The 26,995-nt window shown below is 39.3% G+C and overlaps 1 protein-coding gene across 6 annotated transcripts in view; it reads left to right on the top strand.

Moving 5' to 3' along the window:
* The window catches only part of MYBL1 (MYB proto-oncogene like 1), a 61,362-nt gene extending 34,846 nt beyond the window's left edge, over positions 1–26,516 (top strand). For 2 of the 6 annotated variants that reach the window (XM_073631751.1, XM_073631755.1), the window contains exons 7-16: positions 1,140–1,214; positions 3,403–3,510; positions 10,529–10,756; positions 12,053–12,370; positions 13,333–13,478; positions 14,624–14,738; positions 16,064–16,177; positions 16,573–16,671; positions 20,764–20,946; positions 21,906–26,516. In XM_073631751.1, the coding sequence (XP_073487852.1) occupies positions 1,140–1,214; positions 3,403–3,510; positions 10,529–10,756; positions 12,053–12,370; positions 13,333–13,478; positions 14,624–14,738; positions 16,064–16,177; positions 16,573–16,671; positions 20,764–20,946; positions 21,906–22,037 (1,518 nt within the window). In that variant the 3' untranslated portion in view covers positions 22,038–26,516. The remainder of the gene's footprint in view (positions 1–1,139; positions 1,215–3,402; positions 3,511–10,528; positions 10,757–12,052; positions 12,371–13,332; positions 13,479–14,623; positions 14,739–16,063; positions 16,178–16,572; positions 16,672–20,763; positions 20,947–21,905) is intronic. The other 4 variants (XM_073631754.1, XM_073631752.1, XM_073631756.1 and 1 more) reach the window with 4 other exon arrangements.
* The last annotated feature ends 479 nt before the right edge of the window (positions 26,517–26,995 follow it).

Here is a 26,995-nt window from a genome sequence, read left to right as displayed (position 1 = left end):
TAGTGATATAAGAAGCTGATGGATGATTCGCCCAGCAGTATCTTCCAAAACTGGGTACAGCAAAACCCTTGTAATGGTAATTTCTACCATGTAGCTCTGGAAATTCGAGTCAAGACCACACCAAAGCTGTATGATATAAGAAGCTGATAGATGATGAATAAGCAATGTCCTTAAACTTAACTACAGTATTACTCTATTTTTTTAAAGAGATTTAATCCCTTAAACGAAATATGCTGACAAAAATATGAAACCTCTGGTTCTGAAAGCTTGTTGCCAGGCAGGCATTCTGATCCAGTGTTTCAGGTTAATGACTCGGAACGTACTAAAGCCGTATGTATATTGCTTTATCGAAAGGAGGTTACCAATTAGCAGAATACATATATCCATCTGCATAGATTTTCTTTATATTTGTCTTGGCACCTGTTTAGAGGCTTATGTTACCGACGTGCCCACTGTGGTTCTGCCATTTTACAGTTATGGGCTTAGGAGATTTTAAAGCTCTGAGTACAACCTGCCTGAGATCTAAAGAGTTTAGAGGAACTCGGATCAATTTTCAAGACTAAAAGAACCACTTGATGACTGTGTTTTAGCACTGCTGTTACCTTTTAGGCACTTTTTGAACCAGAAAATGTATTTAATAGGTTTATATAACCAGAACAGATATACAAATAGAGCCGCTTTTAATTATCGATTACAAAAGGACACAGAAGGTGACAGATTACCATTCCAGCTGTCATAATGTTATATGTTCACTGGCTGATTTGCTACAAAGACCTTTCTGTAATATGGTTGTATGAACATTCAAATTCAAGCTATGTGTTGGTTTTGTTGGGCTGATAAATAAAACGTACTAAAAGATACCAATGTGTTTTTTGTTTTTTGTTTTTTTGTTACATGTAGCAATTCCCTTCAAGCTGCCACATTTTGATGATCCAGCAAATTTCCTGCTGGGTGTTGTGTTTTATATAGGGATGGAGAGCAATAATTTAATTTACAAGCCTATATTTTAGAACAGCAGCCATGCTCTCTAAAATGACTTATTCTTTTTGTGCGACGTTAAAATACAATGCTGATGGTAAAAAATGAAAGTGGTGATCATAGAACTCCTTTAGATAACCAGTTTGTTGTTTGCCTTTTAGGTTCCAGGATATCATTGTGTATCAGTTGATGACAGCTGCATAGAAAATATTCAAAATTCTTTTGCCTTTATTCAGGTAAAATTTACTGCATGAAATGATAAAGCAGTCGTCAGCTTAAAAAGAAAACGTAGAGAATGTCTGTCTAATGCAGCACAGAAAATCTCCTATTAATAAATGGTTGACTTGAAAACCTCTTGTTAATACAGAGTAAGTGTTGAGATGTGCAGATATTGGTATTTGCCAGTAAATATTAACGTGGCTGTAAAGGTTACATTATAATATTATTATTATTATTAATATTTATTTTTTATTTTTTTTTTTTTTTTTTTTTGCTAAAGTAAAAAACCTGGTATTACCTGCTTTGTGCAATTGTTGCACAGAGTGGCCCCAAACCCCCTCTTTTTCGGGAGCTCTTCCTCTCTCTGTGTGCCCTCAACAACGTGCCCTCAGCAAAGTTGTGAGCTATTGGGGTACATGTATGGGTATCCTCCTGAGCCGAGTGATTTGATCACCCAAGTGGTCTATTTGTATCTGCCTAGATGGGGTCATTCTTATACTTGTTTGACTCTACAAAGATAGCATATAGTTGTGACACACTGCATATTATAGATTTCACCCTCTCTTTAGAGTTTAGGTTAAAGTGAACGTGCCATTTGGAATAAGCGTATAATAAAAAATGATTATAGGTTACCTTCAGTGAAAACTATGTCTGAACATTTAATAGATCTAGAGATACGGACAGCTGAAGTTTTTCTGCAAATCTCAACTTTTCCTGTAAAAGCTGGGTTAGCGGCTACTGATCCTACTAACCATTGATCCCATTGGTTCTTTTTTTAAGGTGATAGGTGGCCTCTGTGTTCATTGGGAAGCTCAGAAGGTGGGAGTTGGTTGAGCCAAGTCTGACTTTTATAGAGTAGAGGGGATTCCGTGGCATCACTATGGGGGTGCAGATTGCACCTGGGTGACACTCGCCAGAGGGGTGACACCATCAGGGCTGGTGTCAGCATAAGCTCTGCTTATGCCATTCCTGCCAGTGCTATGCAAACCCGGCATGTCTGGAGAATTCCCAGGATGCTGCGTTTTGGCATAGCATCGGCGGCAGTCCACTGGGATGCGTTGCTGAGTGGGGGAGAATGGCTGGCTTAGAGGCAGGGACCCGGGACTCCGCTGAAGGGTGCTGGCTTGCTGGTGCTCAGGGCCCAGGATAGAGGGAGGGGAGGGGAGACACAGTCACCGGCTATTTGCAATAGAGACCCTGCTGCATCAAACTTTTCCTATGACTGTTAGAACCAAGCTCCTAACTGCACCCCTGCCGGCTTCCCGATCCCTGGGCACCCTGTGACACTGCTCCATGGGGCTCCTCTGGGTGGCTGGGATCTGGGGTCACCAAGTAACTACCCACCCCCTGGATCACCTATGCTGCCCATCCCCCACCTCACCTTTGCTTTTTAACACTGTGCCTGAAATGCGAACATCACCGCCACACATGGGGGTTCTATCCTTTTTGGGGGATCACCTTTCCTTTAAAATAGTGCCCTCCTACCCTTCCAGTGGCCTTGATTCCTAGGAAGAGTGATCTTGGTGAAATCTCTGACACCTGTCAGTGGCAACAATGTGCTTAGTCAGAATTATTGGGGGGGGGGGGGGGGGGTGGGGGGTGTGTGACATCGCGTTGTACTACACCAAGTGACGCCAAACCTAGTCACACCACTGTGGAGATTAGCACATAACTTCAGCTGCCTATATCTCTGGATCTGCTATATGGTTATATTATTAATTTGTTACAAACCCAATTTTATTACTTATTCCTATAATTTATTATAACTAATTTTATATTAGTAGTATAATTTATTGTACAATATTGTATAATTTTATTTTTAGTAATATAATTTAATATTTTTTTATTAGTGGTATAATTTATTACATGGAAGTGCTTTAACATATTGCATTCTGTATAATCATCATAGCTGTATTTTTAGTTGCAAATTTTTACCTGTAGGAGAATTAAGAGATTAACCTGTGAGAATATAATACATATGACATATTTTGAATTTTATTCTAGTATAGATACCTGATTTGGTCTTTGTAGCCCCCATTACGATTTGCATTAAAACATATCGCCTATCTGTGCTGCAGACTTCTTGTGACCCAATCACTTTCATTATGGGGTGCTTCCCTGTGCTAAGACTGTGATATCTCTTCTATCTGTCTTCTTGACCTGTTCTCCTGTCTCTTCTCCGGTTCTCTTCCATGCTTCTCTCAGCAGCCCTTTGTTGACGCCGACGATCCAGATAAAGAAAAACGGATAAAGGAGCTTGAATTGCTGCTTATGTCAGCTGAGCATGAAGTCAGAAGAAAGAGATTGTCATCTGTAAGATTGCCGTGTGCGCTCTTCTTCCTTTTTTTTTTTTTTTCTTTTTTTTTTTTTCTTTTTTTTTTTTTTTCTCTTGCGTGCTGCTGCTTCTTCCCTCCTTTCAAGGCTTGAAGATGTTCTATGCTAAGCCAGTGACAGAGGGCAGTATGGGAAAGTGACAGCTGTGAGTGTATACCAAGCCAAGGGGTCAAATTCAAAACAATAAGACTTTGACTTATTGTACATTGTAGATGGACAAAAAATATATACTTTTATACAACATGTACTAATGGGGACCATGGTGCATTATTTTACTTTTTAAAGTGTAAGCAACGTGTGTGTGTGTGTGTGTTTGGTTAGAGTGGGGATAGTAAAATCCTCCTGATGGGCTTTACTGCTACTCTACTTAAAAACCTCTTTTTTTTTTAAATCGGAGTTGGCTTAAGAGCTCATTCACTAGAATGCACCTGTTGGTAAGTGGTAGGATGACAGTGGTTTCAATCTGTCAATCTCAGAGCATTGCACTGCTTGCTTGCTTTTTTTATTTATTTATTGTTTTTAATGGAAACTTTATTTAAATTTCACAACCTGACACAAAGTCCTTTTGGCTGAAGAGGCATAGTGCAAAGGTGCATCACATTGTTGAAGAGTATGGCATGGTGTGTGTGTGTGTGTGTTTTTTTTTTTTTGTTTTTTTTCTCGGAGCAAAGCTGTCCTGCAGATGTAGCGGTTAAAAGCATGAGACCAACCATTTGCCACTGACAATGATCAGGTTTTATTTAAGTAAAACCTTCATCCCAAAAGAAAAAAACTATTTGCTGTAACTGATTAAAAGTGTTAGCTAGAGTTCAGCTTCAGTTTGTTAGAATATCTAAATCTGTATTGAACTGTATTGTAATCGTACGGTCTCTCCTTTCATGATTTAAAGCGCTGCGCAAACTGTTGGCGCTATATATGTCCTGTATAATGAGAATATCTGCTAGCACATCTAACCCTGGCCATACATGTATAGATTTTCATTTGAAAATGTTTCATTTTTAAGAACGTTCATTTGACTTTCTAATTAGTAGTGGGGGTCAAATTGACATTCATTTTCTACCACAGTGACTGTAAAATTTGAAGGAGCAGAATATAAAACTTTTCTTGATCAAACAAATTTCTTAGTGGATGTGGTTTTCGTTCAGAAATTTAATTTTAAAATTGAGTGTTAACCCCTTCTTGTCTGTGCTATAACTGAATGACCGCTACAGCGTGGGCAGCAAGGGGTTAACATTCAGTTTTAAAATGAATGTCATTTTTAAACGAAAACCACATGGACGCCGCTGATCACAGATCGGGGTAAAGGGCCAATCACAGCAGACCTTTACCACGTGATCTGCTGTCTCCAATGACAGCTGATCATGATGTAAACAGAAGCCGGTTATTGTCTTTTCTCTCCTCACGCTGATGGCTTGAGGAGAGATAAAGAGAGCTGATTACCAGCTTGAGTTAAAGGGACATGGGCACTGATTATCAGTGCAGTCTCATCAGTGTCGCCTATCAATTCAGCCTCATCAGTGCCCACCAGGGCTGCCTCATCAGTGTCGCCTAACAGTGCACATCAGGGAAGGAAAAAAAATTACCTTTTTTGCAAAATTTTATAACCATGAATTTTTTTTTTTAAAAGCTTTCTTTTTTTTTTCTTTCTTTCATATACCACCAAAAGAAAGTTCTATTTGTGTGGGAAAACAATGCTAAAAATGTAATTTGGGTACAGTGTTGCATGACCGCGCAATTGTGATTCAAAGTGCGACAACTCTAAAAGCTGAAAATTGGCCTGGGCAGGAAGGGGGTAAAAATGCCCAGTAGGCAAGTGGTTAAAAGCAAGTGAAATTTTTTTAATGACATTAGTCCTTTCATCGAATGTACAAAGCATTTTTGTAGGAATACTCTCTTTTAAAAATCGATACGTGTATGACCTGCTGAACACTCCCCTTCCCCCAGACCAGATTGACAATGCTGCTATCCAAAGGTGGCTCTATCCCTCTTTTATCCAGGGTGGGGACACTATAATATAGGATGAGTGTTACTGGTTGAATTTTTGATTTTTTTTTTTTTTTTTTTTTTGCACGTGTCACGCTCAGGTGCTTGTTTCCTGAGCTGGGGAGAACAGTTCTATAGGAGAAGAGAAGTTCTGCAGGCATGAAAATAAAGAAAACATGCATTTCTCACCTTTTTACAAATGTTCCTATTGAATTCTATAGGGGCGGAAATGCCTGAATATGCTAAAAAAAAAAAAAAAAAAAAAAAAAAAAAAAAAAAAAAAAAGCTAATGTACTTTTATTGAGCCTACAAGTGTGAACTGCGATGACTTAGAAAGAATAGAAGAATAGGATGTTCTTTATGTTGAGCACAGTCCGGCTTAGGGAAACTAGCAGAAAAACGCACAAGTGTGAAAGGGGGATTTAGATGTGGTGGTTGCATTTGTGTCTGTCTTTTTTTTTTTTTTTTTTTTTTTTTTTTTTTTTTTTTTTTCTTTTTAGGCTTCTTTTATTTGGTGGTGATCTTGCCAGTAACCCAATTCCTGTTCTAGGGTGACAACTTTCACTCATAACGTATTTATGGAAGAGCAGTGTTGTCACTTTAGGTCTACAAACCACATCTTTCTCTCCTCTCCTCCATAACATAGGGGGAAGGTATTCTGTAGTACACACTTGGACTATACTTGAAACAATGCTAACTGATAACAGCACAGGCAAAGAGCATTGGAAGCATTGAGATCTATAGATGTCCTGCAGGCTCAACAGGGTTTTTTGTTTTTTTTAATCACTTGCCGACCGCCTAACGAACATATGCGTCTGCAGAATGGCTTGGCCTGGCAAAGCAACGTACCTGTACGTTGCTTTGAAAAACCCGCCATGCGGGCGGGCACGTGCCGCCACGAGCTCAGTGACCGTGCCCGTGGACTCGATGTCTCCGGTGTCCCGCGATCGTGTTGCAGAAAGGCACAACGGGGAGATGCCTATGTAAACAAGGCATTTCCCTGTTCTGCCTAGTGACAGGACACAGATCTACTGCTCCCTGTCATCGGGAGCAGTGATCACCGTTTTGTCACTTGTAGCCCAACCCCCCACAGTTAGAATCACTCCCTAGGACACACTTAACCCCTTCCTCGCCCCCTAGTGGTTAACCCCTTCCCTGCCAGCGTCATTTACACAGTAATTGGTGCATTTTTATAGCACTGATAGCTGTAAAAATGACAATGGTCCCAAAATCGTGTCAAATGTGTCCGCCATAATGTCGCAGTCACGATAAAAATCGCTGATAGCCGCCATTACTAATTTAAAAAAAAAATGAATAATAAAAATGCCATTAAACTAGCCCCTATTTTGTAGACGCTATAACTTTTGCGCAAACCAATCAATATACGCTTATTGCGATTTTTAGATTTTTTTTTTTTTTTTTTTTTGTTTTCCTTTTTTACCAAAAATATGTAGAATACATATAGGCCTAACCTGAGAAAGAAATTCCTTTTTTATATATTTTTTGGGGATATTTATTATAGCAAAAAGTAAAAAATATTGTTTCTTTTTTTTTTTTTTTTTTTTTTTTTTTTTTTCAATTGTCGCTCTTTTTTTGTTTATAGCGCAAAAAATAAAAACCGCAGAGGTGATCAAATACCACCAAAAGAAAGCTCTATTTGTGGGGAAAAAAAAGAACCTCAATTTTGTTTGGGTACCATGTCGCATGACCGCGCAATTGTCAGTTAAAGCGACGCAGTGCCAAATCGCAAAAAGTGCTCTGGTCAGGAAGAGGGTTGGGCTGAAGTGGTTAAACAAAACCCTTTCGTGTGTGTGTGTGTGTGTGTGTGTGTGTGTGTATATATAATTATATATACATATATACACATCTGTGTGTATGTGTATGTGTATATATATATATATATATATATATATATATATATATATATATATATATATATATATATATATTTATTATTTAACCCACTAATTTTTTTTCAAAATAGTTACATTCAAGGCATTTCTCTGGGGATTACTGTTACAGTTGCCAGTGTGCCACTCAGGTGATTGGGGCATACAATTCCTGCAGCAAGTATCAGCAGATTCTGAGATGACAGATATCTGTGAGCAGCCGTGTCTGGAAAACCTCTACAAAGCAATGACAGGCTGACACATCGCCTCCCAGCCACCTGCCAAACAACCTCTGAAAAGCAGTTCACCATGAATTGCTTTTCAGAGGTGTGGCAAGTGTGTGTCTTAACAAACCTTTTAATTCTACTTGACTGAAAGTAGGTGATGGATAGGCAGTAATTATCTGTGGCACTCATGGGCAAAGTACAACATTTTATTTCAGCTTTCAGTAAAGATGCATGCATTTTGAGGCTTGCCTACATATACAATCTCCAATTTCCTTTTTATCTTTTAGAATACTGATACAAAAGAATAATGATTTTAATGAATAGTATACCTTCAGTTAGTGGCAGTATATATTCCAGTTTGCCTTATTGATTAATGTCTTGCTTGCTTATTGCACTGCCTGGTATAAGCACGGGATGTTTGAATTGCTTTTTTGAAATTCCTAGTTTGGCGCCTGATTACTTTCTTCAAAAGATGCAGCCTGCGGTATAAAACATATGTATGTTTGTATTGGATATCAAAGTACCGTTTCTTCCAGGTGCACAGTTTTTGCTTCAGGTCCTAAAAGATTTTTAGCTTGGTCAGCAGTTTACATTTTTGTATGTTTTCTTTCCATAAGACAGTGTAAGGTCAACCAAAATTCCAATTTCTTTAAAGTACTGTGTTAAGCCAAACATGCCTGAGCGACGCTATACAGGTATTTCGCTTTGCGTACTTCAGAAAAACTTTTATGTACAAATCACAGTATTTAACCTCTTCCCGCCTGACCTATATCAGAATGACGGCTGAGCGGTGGTTCAGTTATCCTGACTGGGCATCATATGACATCCAGCAGGATAACTGGCGGTGCGTTCAGTGCGGCGATCGGTGGTGCAGCGTTTTAGTCTGACACACCACTACACCGATCTCGGTAAAGAGCCACGGTGGGTGTATCACTCTGCCTGGGACAGGAGCCGGAGCTATAGAGGAAACATAGCCTTATGCAGCTCTGCAGCCGCTTGCTTCCTCTACCGCCAGCTCCATCCACAACACTGATGCTTGGAGATGACGGATTGTCAACCTGTGATCTGGGCTTGCTGACCTGCTATCCCAGAGCAGGAGATCAATGGTTGGGCACCCTGTTCTAGACAGTACAGTGTACATTGCATTATGGCTGAACAAAAAAACAAAAACTGATTCCTCCATCCATGCAAGCTCCCACCCTGCTGAGACTTTGTATTCTGACCGTTGCAGCTGCAGCATTCTCCTTTTGAAGGAAGTTGCTCCAACGATTGACTTCTGTGGAGCAGGGACCGCCACACTGATTGAAATTTGGCCCATCTCTGCTGAACCAGCTGAATTTTGATCCATCTATGGCTTCTATAGTCCTTACCTTATCCAATTGCCTCCATGGGGCTTACATGTACTGTATACATGCTTATTGAATAAGACAATGCAAAGGGCAATAGAGGGAATGTGATGGTGCAGCGCTAGTGACAATTTAAAATTTAAATGGGTAGTCTAAAGTGCATAGATGACCTAATACACATCCAAACTATATAAAAATTTGAATAATTGTGAAGATATCAAACAGTATACATGTGCAATATTGAAATAATAACAGGTAATATAACCAATGTATAACATGCTTATAAAATGTAGTGATACCAGGTGATTAAACCAAAGTATACCATACATATAAATGCACTGATGTCAGGTGATTAAACCAGTATATACCATACACATAAAATACAGTGAACAACTTATTATAAACTCAAAAGCAATAATAGAAAAAAATGAATGAACAAAGAGTCCACTGAGTGAGAAAAAAGTGATGAAAATGGAAATGTCCAAAACATATGTATCTTGACGCCCCAAATGGTAATTATCAAGCCACCGCTAAATGTGCATGAAAAAGGAGGGGGATGGAGCACCGCCGCCAATAACACTGAGGCTTACCGGAAAAAGTGGATTCAGTAGGACATACACCCTATGAATCAAACAGACTTGTCATTGATTCTTCACCAAAGATAATAAGGCCCAGATGGATATAGGCGTTGGTAGAATTTGGTAAAAAAAATCTTCTCACAAGGACCACCCATCGACAAGAAAGGAGGCTCCAAGATATATAAAACGTCTCTTGGAGTCAAACATATAAGGCCAAAAAGGAATAAAAAACGCACATAGCGTGAATCCACATAACACAAAATTTATTAAAAAATGAATTAAAAAATGAAAGATTTATACTCGCATTTAGAAGAGGTAAAACAAGCGCTTGTTAATCGATAAAATGACGCAATGGGAACAGCAGGCTTGACCCGGCGCGTTTCATCTACGAAGATATTGTCTGGAGTGTCCACCATATCTTTGTGGATGAAACGCGCCAGGTCAAGCCCGCTGTTCCCGTTGCGTCATTAAATAATTTTTGTGTTCTGTAGATTCACGCTATGTGCGTTTTTTTTTTTTTATATATTGTAGATGTGTATTAGGTCATCTATGCACTTTAGACTACCCATTTAAATTTTAAATAGTCACTAGCGCTGCACCATCACTTTCCCATTTTACTTTTTGCAATTGTCATTTGCGGTACTGGCAGATTTCCCCCCCCCCCTTCTTTGGACAGCGCGGTATTTAGCACATTTTTTTTAAAGGGCAATAGTGATATGAAAAATCCAGTGATCCCATAGCAACCAGAAACCATCTCTGGTCTAAGCAGAAATCCTGTTTGATGTTACTGGTTTATAGCATTGGGTCTATCACAGTTGTTTATTTTTAAGATTGCAACCATGTTGTATGACCTTCTTCTCCTTCCTTTTTTTTTATTTTTATTTTTTTTATTTTTTTCTCTTCAGCTATGATTTTCTCTGTATACAGAACTGCTTCAGATTGATCTCCATGCGTTGTGCCTTTTTCTGTTTCAGCAGACTGGAAGTGTCTTAAGTTGGTCTGACACTTTCCTTAGTGATGATACCTTTTCTAACACACTAAACAGTCTAGAGGAACAGACGTTCTACAGTATGGAAGAGAAAAGAAGCCTGCCTTGTGAACTGATCTCCCCAAATAAAGTTGTTCTCTTGGAACCTAATCCTGTGCTGGGAACGCTGGATGTCATCCCAGAGTTTTCAGAAACAATAGAGCTGATTGATCCGGTGAGTATTTTTTTTATATTAAATTGGGTATTAAGGGCATTGTTTTTCTTAAACTGAAATAACATTAATTGACGTTGATTCAACTGTTATTTATTTATTTATTTTTTTTATCCTCCAAATAACAAATTAGTGGAGTACTATCCTGGAAGTCTGTTTTAATGTTGTGAAAATGTAGGGTAGGCCAAAAGTTTGATTTATTTCAAGCTCAGAGGCATGATGTCGTATTTCCAGAATGATGACAGTTGGATGGGCGAAAAGCGTGGCTTCATGCAAGGATCTCCAATCACTGTGGGGGTTCTGCTTGTCCTGGCGTACCAATCACAGCCACCATCACTATTAGCCAGCACCGAGCATGGGGCCCCAAAGAAGTGATTGGGAGTACACACTGAAATGTACTGACACTGTTTAGAACTTTTTTGTGCTATTTAAATATATGTGTTTTAAAGGACAATTTTGTGCATGCCACTTCCTTCACTTTTTTAACTCCAGTTAAACAGAATATTTATAGAATATTTTATATGGGTTACTTTACTACTAGCCTCTGAACACTGAAATAATAACTCCTGACCCCTGAACTCTGCTTTACTTCTGACCTCCCACACTACAAGCCATATACTGTGAAGCAACATGTCTTATTCGTTTTATTGGCTGTGCCTAAAGGTGTTCTTGATACCTTCAAGGCGTTCCTCTCAACTATGCCTTCATATCTTGGTGCCTCTTATTTAAATTTTAAATACTATGCTATATTGGGTGCCCGTGGAATTCTCCATATAACCCATTTCCCTAATTATGTTAAGAGAGACCGCAACTTTCTTAGTAGAAAGAGAGGTTTCTTTTTTTTTTTCTTTTTCTGTAGTCTGCATAAGTTTTCTCTTCAGATTTTAGCATGCTGGGAAACTAATGCCGCAGTTATGTAGTCCAGGCGATTAATGAAGAATCGTCAAATCCTTCTAGAGATATTAATTAGGTCTCTAAGGTTTAGGATTTCCATTCCTTAATTGATTAATTTTGGACACCTTTGAATGCATAAAATTCACTTAGGCACATTCTGGATGGCTTAAACTGGGTTAATTTTTTTTATTTGTGTATATTCAAGTTTTGAAAAGTCACAACATAAAGGGGTACATAGAATAGAAAAAGGGAAGGGGAAATAGGGGTAACAAATATCAGAGTGGCATCTCAAATGCCATGTATAACTACATATGTCAGTTCAACATCTGGTGATAAAATAAGATTTAGATGTCATTCACCACCACTTGCATTTCTTAGTTATACAAAAGTTTTTCATCCAAACAGGATCCTAATCCATGGACTCTAATTGGGAACATTGATGCATCTATTGACGTTACTTCTGTCAAACTTACGCCAGTAAAAATGTTTCAAGAGTCCTCGCAAGATAGTAGCTCTGAACTTATCGATGTGGTGACTGTTGGTGAGGACAGTAAAGTGTTATCAACTACTTTGGTTTCACCAAAATATAACGCATCTGCATCAATTTTGAAGAAAGGTCAGCAGAGGCTTCCACTTGCTACCAAAGGGAATAATGTTTATGATGCCAACAATACCATGCTGAAAAACACTCCAGTAAAATCCATCCCATTTTCCCCATCACAGGTTGGTACACTCATTGCTGTTGAATGCTTCAAATGGTTTTTTGCTTGTTCATCAGTTTCTGGCTTCTCCTGGTCCAGCTTTACCATTTTAGATGCTGACTGTTTATACAAATTGTTACTCCTGGATATCTCCTAAACCTGCCCGGTTTAGGAGATATCCCCCCTGTATCTGCATGTGCCGAAGTTTTAGGCACATGCGCACTGAAGCAATGGCACGCGTGACGTCACGTGGCTCTGGCCAATCGGAGTCTGAGTCTGTGGCTCTCGGAAAGAAGAGGGGCGAGAAGATGGACGTAGCCTGCACAGGGGACAGCGCTGTATTCGTTTACAGGTAAGTGTCACATAATGGGCTAGTATGTGATGCATACTAGCCCATTATGCTTTTAATTTGCAGGGTTTTCAGCGAGCAAAAGGAGAAGTAAAAAAACCCATCAGGGTTTACTTCCTCTTTAAAGCAGAACTAAACTCTCTCAATCAATAAGTATGTTTAATCCTTATGCTGCTAGCATTAGTGAATCGATAGAAAGGTATATTATATTCACTTGTGTTAAACTGTTTTTTTTTTTTTTTTTTGTTTGGTTTTTTTCTACATTTCTTCAGTTGGTTTTTGGTCTAGGCCAAGGTGATGTCATACATCACAGGAGTCTTCGTGGACATTTTTTTTTTCCTTCTTTCATTAAGTTCTGTTTTAAAGGGCCCATCGTATTCCCCTGGTCTGCTAGTTACGCCATTGCATGTGTGTCTACGGTAAAGAAATCAGACTGAGTTCCAATGAGACGGGGTTGATGTGAATGATTTAGAACTTTTATATAGTTTGTTATAACAACATGGACATATAATAGTATTGTCAGTAGTTAATCCTGTTTGTTTTTTTTTTTTTTGTTTTTTCTTTTTTCTTGTACTGAAACAATTTTGTGCATAAATGAGAAATATCAAACCTAACTGAAATGTTTTTATTTGTAGTTCTTCAATGCAAGCTTGGGCAATGTACAGGAGCCAGTTAATCTTGAACATCCTGTTTTTACTTCCACTCCAATTTGTGGCCAGAAGTATCTAACAACACCTCTGAGGAAACAGATGACCTCTGTGGAGGACAAAGAAAATCTTGGGTAGGTAATTGCATTCTTCATCTTCACAGCCTTTAATTGGTTTCCAGAAGTGAGGCAGAAACCATAATAGGTTCAAGCTATCAGGAGGCCCTATTGTTCCTAGACCCATTCTTTGATGACATTAATGTAACCCAGTGATCCCAAGCAAGGTTCAGGGGCATGTTATGCATTACACCCTAAAGATGTGTAACATTTTCCAAATGTGAACTTATCCTTTCAGATTGTTTTTTAAATCTTATCCTTTGGCCCTAAAAATCATCATGTACGTTTTGGGGACCTGAAACTCTTGGCATCATTATCTCCCCTCCCTGTGCGGAGTTTTAAATGCACTTGGACCTTGGTGCTGAAAACCACAGATTTTTCTGTAACAAAGGTAGTAATTCGAGGAATTTGGGTCCTGAAGAGTTCTGTTAAGGGAGTGCTTACTGCATGTTCATGCAATTTAAAAAAAAAATGCATTTGGACATATTTGGTAGAGCTGAACGATTTTGGCAGAATCGGAAAGATAAAAGCTTTGGTGCCAATTATTAAAGCAGCTGCATAACTTTACCCTGGTCATACCGTTGCTTTTCAAATATAACATTCTTTTGACACAGTGGTTGTAGTGGTTAGCATTTTCACCTAGCAGCAAAAAGGGTCGCTGGTTCGAATCCCGACCATGACACCCTCTGCCTGGAGTTTGCATGTTCTCCCTGTGCCTGCGTGGGTTTCCTCCTACACTCTAAAAACTTGCTGGTAGGTTAATCGGATCCTGTATAAAAAAAAAAAATTGGCCCTAGTATATGTATGAATGTGAGTTGGGGACCTTAGGCTGTAAGCTCCTTGAAGGTAGGGACTGATGTGAATGCACAATGTATATGTAACGCGCTGAAATTGATGGCGCTATATAAGTACCTGAAATAAATAGTAAATAAATAAGCAGTGCATATAAACAACTGAAGTGTGGCTAAGAATACTGTAACTGGTTTGATGTGCACTCTAAAAGAATGGCCAGGATATGATGCAGTGGTCAGCTCATGGCATTGCTGATGGTCTTTCACTATGCTTTTTAATTTTTAGCTTGTATATGTAATAATCTGTCTTAACGCTAATTGCGCTGAGCAGTTCCATATTGTATTGCCATTTTTTTTATATATTGATTACAGATTTCGAACCCCAACTATACGGAGGTCTCTGCTGAGTACAACCCCCAGAACACCAACACCGTTTAAAAATGCTCTCGCTGCCCAGGAGAAAAAGTATGGTCCTATAAAAGTTACGGTATGTGTTTCCTTTTGGTACAATCTTTGTACCAATTGTGTATTGTATTCTTTCTTATGCAATGGACAAATAATCTGAAGGACTAAAACCATGATTAAAAAAATAATCATGGAAAGTTTTTTTTTGTTTTTTATAATTTTACTTCTAGAAAAGGTATTTAATAGACCACTGAAGTCATTATGGCATTTTTGTGTTAAAGTCTATGCCAACGCTGTATGTATATATGTGTGTGTGTGTGTGTGTGTATATATATATATATATATATATATATATATATATATATATATATATATATATATATATATATATATATATATATATATATATATATATTACATGTTTTGTCACTGTAGTGAAGAAACCAATTTGTACAGAAAAATGAAAAATGTACAAATTGGTTTCTTTCCAAGCAAAAAAATATTGCTCTTTTGACACTCAAGAACCTGCCCACACACCGTGTGTGTAGGAAAAGGGCTCTTGGTAAGTCTGGGTAAGAAAAATAACTCTTGGTAACGTACCAATGTCAATGAGCACTGAGCTCCCTGCTGCTTGCTTCCCCTGCAAGAATGTTACAAGCCTGGTAATGTCACAGGGAGTAATTTTAAAGCCGTTTCTCTTTACATTATGGTTGCCCTCAGAGCCGGTTTATAAGATTAGATGTCCAGAGCACCCCTCCCCTTTACATCGGCTGTGAAGAGCCCCCCCCCCACTATTAGCAGTCAAGAATCCCCCATCCTCCCTTACATTGCAGTGTACTCCCCTCACCTTGTGCTGCTGCTGGGAAACAGAAAGTGCATGGTCTGCAAGAGGACCAGAGGAGGGCTGCAGTCAGCTGCCGGACTCTGCTGAATGCTGAGGCCAAGGGAGGTGGAGATGAGGGGGTGCTGCGGCTGCACAGAGAAGCGCAGCATCTGGTGGACTTCTGTCCTGCACTCTGGTGACAACCGCTGAGAAAAGATAGGGGGGGGGGTGCCACAGCTGCAGGAGAGGTGTGAGGGCCACATGAAATGGCCCACAGGCTCATGTTTAAAACGTGCTCTACAGGATATAAGGTAAATAAAATGATGCAGCAACATGCTCTTGAGGGTGAGAGGTAATGTTTAGGGGTAAATGCCTAGAAATATACTTAACCATATCTTGATCTGATTTTACAAATTCTTTGGCAAACTTCTAATTTTGGTGATCAGTCAAACCAGTCTAGCTGGATCTACTTCGTTAAATTGTTGTGATCCTTTAATACTGTATGTTGTTCAGTGTTTAAATAAGCCATTATGAATTATTTTGCGTAATTAAATTGTGTTTTTTTTTTTTTTTGTACATTTCAGTCACAGCCTTTTGCTTATCTCGAAGAAGATATTCGAGAGGTCCTCAAGCAAGAGACTGGAACAGATTTCTTCATTAAAGATGAAGATGACCTCAGTTGTAAAGTGGAAAGAGGGGTAAAATAGAACCCTTTTTTTTTTTTTTTTTTTTTTTTTTTTTTTTTTTACTAAGCCATAAGAGCATTATAAACTGATTCTTTTTGATGTAGGTGGTGGATGCTGGTTGGCCAAAAACCAACTACCTTCTTATATCTCTGACTCCAGCTGGAGTCCTTGGTTCTGCCCCCCCCCCACCATGGAGTTTTACTTTTCAGCTGCAAGAGGGGACTTACTCTTTTTCCTGTAGTTTCTTTATTGTAACAGTAAAAAAAAGTAATCAGTACTGTAAAGACAACTGCAGGGACCTCGACTTTGGGGTCCAAGAGACATAAGAAGCTGGTAGGCTGTTCATTTTGCCAGCATCAAATATTAAGTGTCCCATTTTAACAACAATATTGCTTTGCTTTTTCCAGCATATTTCTGCCTTTAAAAAAGTCAGAAAGTCATTAATTCTCGATTGGGAGAAAGAGGGTGTTGAGCTCTTATCAGAAGTTGGAGTTTCTAATACAAAGGTACATTTTTATGTGTAGAATCTAGTGGTGTTTATAATAACTGTACAAAGCATCCGTAGCAAGTATATCTGTGACATAATATACATTTTTTGCTGCTGTTGCACGGCTGTCTGCTTGTGGGTGGAGTGGTATAATTTGTATTAATGAATCCTGGTAGACGAGCTCTACTGTTGACCCTTTCCATGACCAGAGGTCATTGAAGTCTGGATTGCCAGGCTAAATTTTAACATTTTTAGCATGTGTAGGGCAACTTAATTAATACTTATCTATTAAATATTTTAATTTGTTTAATACTATAATTGTATATGATAATTGCAGTATTAAACAAACATACTGATATCTTCAGGATTCATATGTGTCTGCAGGCTGAAGATTGGTTTAGTCAATAAAGCTTGCATGTGATCACCATGCCATAGCGGTCATAGCGACCACCTGTTTGGGGAATCGTTTTGAGTGATGGTTCAAAATTTCAAGTAACTATTAAGCTATTCATAACAAAGTGAAATGAGCTTTAGAAAATTGTTTTCTGGCCGCCTGCTATTAAATTTGCCATACATGTTACAGTATGATTTTTCCATTCTTCTCAGCTGTAGGAACACTTTTATGTAATGGCTGACCTACCTAAACAACCTATTCAGTTTGTATCCAGCAAAGTAAGCCTTATGCACTGTGTACTGTATAGATGTCTATAATAACAATAGGTAACAGGAAGTGCAGAGAAGTCTCCATGAGACAAAGAGAACAAAATATAAAACCTAACAAAGGTTTTCTTTATTCCATACTGTATCAAAATCTAAAATAAAATGTTGGCTTTAAACACTTAGTGGCTTTTATAGTGATCCTAGAACTATGCTGGTGCCGAAGTTGAAATTCCTCCACTTTGCTATCTTGAGGACCAAGTAAATTTGAATCTATGGATGTAAAGATTTATTTTAAGACAGAAAAATTTTCTTAAATATCATGTAATGCAAATTTTAGAGACATTGACTTATATTTGTACATCTAAGTTAATGTAAATGCTAACGATGAGCGTATCTTATTGCTGCCTTTTGGTCTGCTAGTTATACGATTTGAAATTGTGGGTAATATCTGTTCTAAAGATACAAAAAACACAGATTTTGCTGAAAATATTGTGAATGTATAACTTCCTGTGCTGTCTCTGGTGCATTCTTCTTGGTTACTATTATTACCTTTTCATCACTGTGGACAACATGACACTTTTCTGGCATGGAAGGCCATTTTTTCTATTGTCCATTGAAGGAACAGGCTTGATAATAAGCAACCTAGTGTTATACTGCCGCCTACAGGAGAAATGGACACTAGGCATATAAAAATTACCAGCCCCCTTGAGGTTCTAACCCCTCTCAACACACCATCTTTTTCGCCAAGTGTCCTTGGGAGAATAAATGTCTTTCCTGCTTGCTTTGATTTTGTGAATGAATCTGCAGTTGCACATAGACCTACCTCCGCCAGTTCCATCAGATGACGGGGGGTGGGGGTTGTCTGATAACTGATGGCTTGTGCATAGGTTTGGGAAGCTTGCATAACCTACTTCTCACGTGCTCGCTTTGACGGCCTGACTGTTGAAACTCAGGTTCTGGGAGACAGTGCCATTTTGGATTTAGTTATCTCAACCATGTTCAGAGTTCAACAATCTTCTACTTGTAGGGTTTATCATCAAACATGGAAGACTTATTTTCACTGGTATGAGTCTTTTTAGTGAGTTATCAGCATTGTTCTGTAGGGAACCTTATTTGACAGGACAAAGTTGTTGTTAGACCAAGGACCTCCTTTTTACCCAAAGTGATTTTTGCTTTTCACATTAATGAGCAGGGATGACCACAGCCTGGAGAGGATTGTCAGGAAAAGGCCATTCAAAAGTGTTGGGGACTTTCACAAGGAGTGGACTGAGGCTGGAGTCAGTGCATCAAGAGTCACCACACACAGACGGATCCTGGACATGGGCTTCAAATGTCGTATTCCTCTTGTCAAGCCACTCCTGAACAACAAACAACGTCAGAAGTGTCTTACCTGGGCTAAAGAAAAACAGACCTGGTCTAAAGAAAAACAGACCTGGTCTGTTGCTCAGTGGTCCAAAGTCCTCTTTTCTGATGAGAGCAAATTTTGCATCTCATCTGGAAACCAAGGACCCAGAGTATGGAGGAAGAATGGAGAGGCACACACTGCAAGATGCTTGAAGTCCAGTGTGAAGTTTCCACAGTCTGTGTTGATTTGGGGAGCCATGTCATCTACTGGTGTTGGTCCACTGTGCTTCTTTAAGTCCAGGGTCAATGCAGCCATCTACCAGGAGATTTTGGAGCACTTCATGCTTCCTTCCGCAGATGAGCTCTATGGGGATGCTGACTTAATTTTTCAACAGGACTTGGCACCTGCCCACACTGCCAAAAGCACCAAAACCTGGTTCAATGACCATGGGATTATTGTGCTTGATTGGCCTGCAAACTCACATGACCTGAACCCCATAGAGAATCTATGGGGCATTTCCAAGAGAAAGATGAAAAACAGGAGACCGAACAATGCAGAAGAGCTGAAGGCCGCTATTGAAGCATCCTGGTCTTCCATAACACCTCGGCAGTGCCACAGGCTGATGGCTTCCATGCCACGCCGCATTGAAACAGTAATTGCTGCAAAAGGGGCCCAAACCAAGTACTGAGTACATATGCATGCTTAAACTTTTCAGAGGTCGATATTGTTCTATGTACAATCCTTTTTTTATTGATTGCATGTAATATTCTAATTTTCTGAGATTGTGGATTTGGGGTTTTCATGAGCTGTAAGCCATACTCATCACAATTATGACAAATCACAGCTTGAACTATCTTGCTTTGCATGTAATGAGTCTATCTCCTATATTAGTTTCACCTTTTAAGTTGCATTAGTGAAATAAATGAACTTTTGCACGATATTCTAATTTTTCGAGTTTCACCTGTATACTTTAAATCCACTGAGGAGCACAGTTCCCTCCCCTCTTATTTTATGGTTTTCTTTTTTGGATTGCTTGACACAAATGAGCAGGTGTGGAGTGCTATAACCTCTAAGGCAGGGGTAGGCAACCTTAAAGAGGTGGAGATCTACCTGAACAACACGGGAGAAGTCAAAGATCACAGTGGCACCTTATCACACCTGATTTAAACCTCTAATTGCTGTACTACCGTGTCAAAATCGTGTGCATTGCACGGCAATCAGAGGTTTAAATCAGGTGGTGAGGAGGTGATCTGTTGAAAGCACAACAAAACTCTTGCATTTAGGAGTTTTGTTGCCTTTTTGGAAAAAGTAGGACATAATTGAAATCTATGGCTAAGTGCAGCAAACCCACAGGAAAATTGCAGGTACACTGCACCCGCAGTGTGGGTAAACCACAGCACATCAGTGTGAAAGCAGCCCTATACTATTATGGCCAGTGTATTGCTTGACACTGACCTGAAGATCTTCTTTCCTGCTGCTGGCACCTCTCTGGAGACCGCTAGCCGGGATAAGAGATGTGTTTGGTATCACTCCGCGTGGGACAGGAGCCAGCACTACAGAGGAGACATCGGCTTATGCGGCTCTTGCTCCCTACTACAGCTCCAACTTTACAAGTAGTGCCTCAGCATTGCACTGTTTGATGCTCTAGGATGGTGGGTTAGCAAGCCCAGACCACGATCTACCATTCACCTGTCCGTGAACTACTGGTAGATCCCAAACTACAGGTTGCTGACCCCTGCTCTAAGGGGCTGACCTTCAGTTTTTCATTGCCTAGTGTCATTTCTCCAGTAGGCGGCAGTAAAACCCTAGGTTGCTTGTTTTTGGGCTGTGTCCCTCAATAGAGTCAGAAAGAAGGATTTTACAGCGAGTGCAAAAATCCTATTTGCAATATCACCAGATGAAAAGAAAAAAAAACGAATGCAGCCATCACACTGAAGTACTGTAAACTACAATATGTTACATTTTTGTTCTTGGGTTTAGATACACTTTAAACAGTGCTGTCTTGCTATGCATAATACTTTACAGTGGAAAACACATTATTTATAAAAGGAATATACTGACAACACTGATTTAAAATACTCTGTAATTCTGCATTTTGCTTTAAAGAATTTAAATCGTGGACTGACTGAAGAGAGACCTACTACTACTACTACATCATTGATGACACCCCTTTCTACACAGAGAGACTGGAACTGCAATACTAGAACTAAAAAGCACAGAACAAGTTCAGGGCCCAGAAAAAAGACACACCTTGACTATGGAAGCATCAAGCTGGAAAAGTCTCCACAGGTATTTTCAGAAAATGGTTTTAATGTCTTTTATCTTAAATGGTATGCCTGAGGTTATTTTCATTAAAACCCAACTGAACGTTTAATCAGATGTATATTCCAGCATAAAAACAAAGGTGTGTAAGATTTTAAAGCGGAGTTCGGACAAAACTTTGCTGCTGACTTTTAAAATATGTACACACCTGTCCAGGGTGCCCGCGATGTCCTCATCCGAAGTCGATCTGTCCATCGGCTCTCTGGTGGAGGCGCCGCCATCTTCAGTAAGGGACTCGGAAAGTGAAGCCTTGCGGCTTCACAGCCCTGTTCCCTACTGCGCATTTGCGGTGTGTCCTCACAGACCTGTGTGTCTCCCAGAAAACAGCGGGGGGGGGGGGGCGCAGAGGAGGGGCCGAACATGGCAAAGATCGCCAGAAGTGGAAGCAAATACTGTACCTGTATTAGACAGGTATCTCCTCCCCCCTGAAAGGTGCCAAATGTGACACCAGAGGGGGGAAGGAATCGGAAAAGCACAAGTTCCGTTTTTGGGTGGAACTCCGCTTTAAAGTGCATTTTCTTTAGAAAGCAGCCACAGCTGCAAATCTGATTTGCAGGCCATGACCTTAAACAAGTGTTATGAGCTAAGTTTTTTTTTTTTTTTTTTAATTCATTAACACGTTCAGTACTGTTAGAGGCATGAGAACCCTACAAACTATTTTTTCCCCAAAGTGAAGGTTGTTGCTTTACTAAAATAACATTGGATTGTGTTGTGTGACTAGTGTTGGTGCACACAGCATCGAGTGGGGAATCTTCTTTTAATGTGGCTTATTTTGAAAATCTAGGGAAATGGGCATGGAGATATTTTCATCTTCCCTTTCATGCAGAACTCTCCTCTGGCTGAAAATCTCCCTTCATTTCCTATACACCTTTTTACTACTAGTTCTGTTATTTGCACTAATGTCCTTGTATTCATTTTCTCTGCAGTCACTTGATGAATGGGAAGCCGTTGTGTTTGGAAAGACTGAAGACCAGTTAATTATGACCGAACAGGCAAGACGATATCTTGATGGCTACAAGTCATCCAGCAGCTCTTTACCAAGGCCTCTGATATTATGAATGTGGGATCTTTTTTAACTGGTCAATCCAGTGGCCTCTCTTACATGCACTAAGATAAGACTTTTTAGAACTGTTGTTACAGTAATCCTTTGTTTTACAGCCCTACATTATGCATGAATCTAGCAAATACTTGGCAATCTAACCGCTGCACAGAATGCGCTTCTTTTAGCTTTTAAGAGACTAAAGCAACCTTTAATCCCAGCCAGGGAGTCTTGCATGTGGAATGATAACAAAGCATCTAGTGGGAATGACCTTGAAGGCCTCAACTCCTTCTTTTTTTTTTTTTTTATGTATAGTAGTTTACCTTATTCTGTTAAATAAGATGTAAGCATTGTTGAAATAGGTTTCAGGGCAAATGTATTTTTGTTATAAAATAAAGTAGCCAGTAGCACAGAAAGGGCTTACTGCAGAGGGTTCTGCGCAACACCTGGTTATACAAATTTTATATTTTTATATCCATTGCTATAAAAGTCTGTTATCTCTACTCCACCTTCTACACACACCCCAGCCGACTGAAAGTTCTGTGCCAAAGGCATTCGCCTGTGCAGAGCACTGTCCACGAGGAAATGGTTTTCAGTTCTGTGGAGCCAAAAACAGTGGTATTCTGATAGGTACTATAGGTTACTGCAGCTATCAAAGTCCCCTTCAGCTGTCTGAGACAGGAAGGTGTGTGACATTTTGACATGACAGCTGGTTGCTATGGGTTACTGATCTTTGCATATTATAGTTGGTCTTTACCCTGTCTTATTGGCTAGTTCAGGGAGCACAGATATGCTTCACAATTGACCAGCACTGGACTTTGAACCTGGCAGATCATAGTAGTCGCAAGAAGTAACATTCATGCTTTGGTCCATCAACCCCAACGTTGCCTAATGTATTTGAGTGGAGCTATCAGTTAAATATAGCCTTTAGTATTTTTATGGTTTAAACTGTTATAAGAATATTTTTAATAATGTAATGAAAAGTGAAAAAAAGTGAAGCATAGAGGGTAGTATTCATATTTAGCACATTTTTATTTTTAAATCCCCTGTAGAACATAGTTGCTGCATTACTTTAAAGAAAGCTACTTCTGGATTTTCAGAATAGCCGTGTGCAGAAGGCGTTGGTGTTCGTAGTTTCCAAAAAAATGTGTTTATACTGTAGATGTTTGACTGAACAGGAAGTTGCACTACTAGGATTTGGTATCCTGCAATGTAACACATGAATGAGCTACAGTGTTATATATTTATATACAAAAGGTACTTCATGCATAGAGAAGCAAATGCAGAAATAAGATTTTGTTTTTCCTAGTTAGAATTTATCAGTATTTTCATTCTCAAGCTGAGAATTGTACTGTGTGAATGTAATGTACAAGGAGCAGGAACAAACAAGGTGACTTTGTTCCTTGGGATCTTTTAATTTATTTTAGACTTATAAGTAGATGTCTGTGTTTTTAAATGCGTTTTGTAGATTTTTTAGAGGCCAAATAGATTTCCTGCTGTTTTAGCATATGGGGGTTCCCCTTCAAACAGAATGCTGACATATGCATCGTTTATTACTATTTAAATACCACAGAATTCAAAAATACAAGTTGCTTTTAAAAAAAAAATGGTCTAATAACCATGTACTGCATTAAAGGGAAAAAAAAAGATTAAACCAAAAACACGGATGTTGCCTATAGCAACCAATTAAATGCCAATGGTACTTTTTTTTTACCTACTTATAGAAAAACAGCTGGAATCTGCATTGCCGCTGTTGGCAACACCCCCTCCTCATATTTGCCGCCTTCTTTTTTTTTTTACCCTTTTTGTGTTTTACACTTGCAAAAATATAGGAAATTCCGCAAAATGTTTGATATGCATTGACATTTTATTTGTGTATCAGTCATTGCTGTACAAGGTCAACCTTGGTTATCAACAGGGATGAGCTCAGGCATGTTTGGATCTTAGTCTGAATCCATGTAAGTGAATCTGCCAGAAAGTTGGCATGGTACTGGGCCATTCATATAAGGCCGAGGCATGCCACAACCCACAGCTGTTTATATTCACACCCCTTGTATTGGGAATGTCCTGGCTGACAACTTCCTGGTGGGCTTGCTCATGTGGGTTCAGACTAGGATCCAAATATGTCTGAGCTCATCACTATTTATCAACAGGTATTAAATCACAGAAGAATCACAGGTTTCCCACTGCCACCAAGTAAGTTCTTCCACTGTGACAGATAGTCTTAAAGTGGTTCTAAAGGTAAGGGTTTTTTTATCTTAATGCTTTCTCTGAATTGAGGTAAAAATCTTCTATTTGGATTCCCCCAGCTCTCCCTTATACTTTGCCTAGTATCGATCCAGTGCTGTGCCAGAGATGCAAGAATATTCTCTTTCCTCACTGAACAGAGCGGCAACAGCGGAAGTCATTGGCTCTTGCTGCGGTCAATCAAATCCTGTGACGAGTGAGCCAGGGGGTGGTATGAAACCACACTGTTTGTGTGTATGGATTGTATGGATGTTGGCAGTGTGGCCAAGAGATTGAGCCCACACGAGTGCCTCCATAGGAAGTAGCCTTCTGTGGGGGTACTCACTGAAGAGGAGGAGACAGGAGCACTTGTGGGGGACACCAGAAGAGGAAGAGTGGGACTGCACAGAGTAGGTAAGTATGACAAGTTTATTAAAAAAAGATTAAGCTTTAGAAATACTTTAAGCTGCTCAGTTGATTAGTTGCTTTGGGGGTCACTGGTCCTATTTAACATGTTGATTAGCAGAGCAGAATGGCACTTCTAGGTAAAGGGAAAACCATTAATAACTCCTGTTCGGTTGGCATGTTCTTTCTTTTGGGTGCTTCTCCTAACCTGTCAGCCCTGGCGAGACCGTACACCACTCTATCCTCCCTAGCATTTGCCTTTCAAGCTATGTGGCTACATGTCACTTACTTGATCCTTATTAGGAAGGTTTTATGAATACATCCTGAACTGAACAGCAGCATTTCTTTGAATAAAGGATTTACTCATGGTGGCTTCAGAAAATAGTAAGGGGGCAGGAGATGGGGAGAGGATGGGGGGTTCCAAAATCTAGCCAGATCTGAGTTATCTATTTTTTACATCAATAAAACTTTATTTCCCACAGTAATGGATTAAAGAAACAGCTGTCTAGCCATTCAGTAATGGCACCTTCTGATTGCTATAACGGTGTAAAGCTATAGGGAATCACGTGACCTCCACAATGTAACAGTGCTTGGGTCCTTACAGCCAGCCACCATGCTGGGACATAGTCACTTGTGGGCTGAGGGTTAATGATGATCTGTCCTGGATTAACTCTGATACCAGAGTTACTAAAGGTGGACTCCCGAGAGTAGTTTTCTGGCAGGGAGGAAGGGGGTTGGCTACTATCAGGAGGCCCCTTAATGGGTAGGTGACAGTGTCTCTTTAATACTGTGGGAAATAAAGATGAAACTGTATAGCTTATGTAAAAAATGGATAATTCCTTATAACTGTACTCCTGGAGGGATCCCAGCACCACAAATGGCATTACTTTAGAATATTACCTTAGTTGGTAAACACACCTCTGCTTGTCGTTGCAAGCATTTGGGAAAATAGTCAAATTACTTGAGATATGCATAAAAATTACTAATGATTTTTATGTGAAAGCAACTTGTATTTTTGCCTTAGTGGTGGATGCAGCAGACGTATAGTCATGAATGTTTTTTTGACCTTTTTATTAAAACATATTGCACATATTGCATTTTTATGAATTGTGTAACTGTATAGATGCAGTCAGCAGCGTCTTTTATAAACTGCAATACTGCACCATCTTTTACACACACCAGTGACAACACTGGTGTCTTGGTTCGAACTTCAGATTGGAATGCGCAGTGTCAATCCAGTTCTGCTGAGCTATGTAGTAGAAGAGATATTTCATGCATTTGGTCTTTTCTAAGCTTTGCATGTAAAAAAAAAAAAATGGTGACGACAGTTGCTTCTTTTTGCCTATTTTTTTTAGGTATTTGCACTTATTATTTATTTTTTTGTTTTGTCTTGAAAGAAAGATCTTTGCTTGTAATTTAGAGAATGTATTGTATGTAGCATAGAGGTGCGCTTGGCAGTTTTATTTACAGAGTAGTAAATAGAATACTGTACTGTAGTGTTTGGGGTTTTGTTTTTATTTATACATTTTAAGTTCCTCTCCACTTCCAAGATTTACTGCTATTCCAAATAGCAGAATCGGCTTGCTGCTACTGAGAGACGGAATAATAAAGCGTTGTATGCACTGTACAAGGATTGTAGCATGTTCCCAATACAAGAAGTGATCAGTCAGCACCTTATATAACGTTTCATTACTGCGTTACCCAAATCACTAACTGGACATAATGTTAACTGCAAGTCTCATGTACTAAGCAGTCAATATCTTGGCTTAATATTATAACACTAGAGAATAGACCTAAAATTCTTATAAATGTTGCTTATTTTTATGTTCCATACACTGCTGGTATAAAATAAACATTCTATAAAGCACCAGGTGTGTCTTGTATTACTGTCTTGCAGCTATTGGTGTACGTACAGCGGAATTACAATAAGTTATCTGTGCAGCATAATTAAAGGGTTAGTTGGACAGTAAGGGCCCACATTACCCAACTGCTTCTTGTCTTGAGCCTCCTTGCTACAGCTCCAAGTTGCACCCACACATACAATAAGAGGGGCTCAGAGCTCCATCTGCAGCAGGAGCCTCTGCTTACATTGCCTTCTACTATTACTATTATTATACAACAATTTGCGCAGAGCTTTACAACATGAGGGGAGACAGTAAAGTTACAATACAATTCAATATAGGAGGAATCTGCTCGTTAGATCTTACAATCTAGAAGGGAGGGTCAAGTGAAACAAAAAGGTAATAACTGTGGGGGATGATCAGATGGAGAAAATTAAAATGGTTGTTAGGTGTGGGTAAGATGGGCTTCTCTGAAGAGGAGGGTTTTCAGGGATCATCTAAAAGC

This window comes from Aquarana catesbeiana, linkage group LG05 (genome assembly GCF_042186555.1).
Source record: "Aquarana catesbeiana isolate 2022-GZ linkage group LG05, ASM4218655v1, whole genome shotgun sequence".
In the NCBI taxonomy this organism is placed as follows: Eukaryota; Metazoa; Chordata; class Amphibia; order Anura; family Ranidae; genus Aquarana; species Aquarana catesbeiana.
The sequence above is the reverse complement of the archived record's forward strand: the minus strand, read 5'-3'. Positions and strand labels throughout refer to the sequence as shown.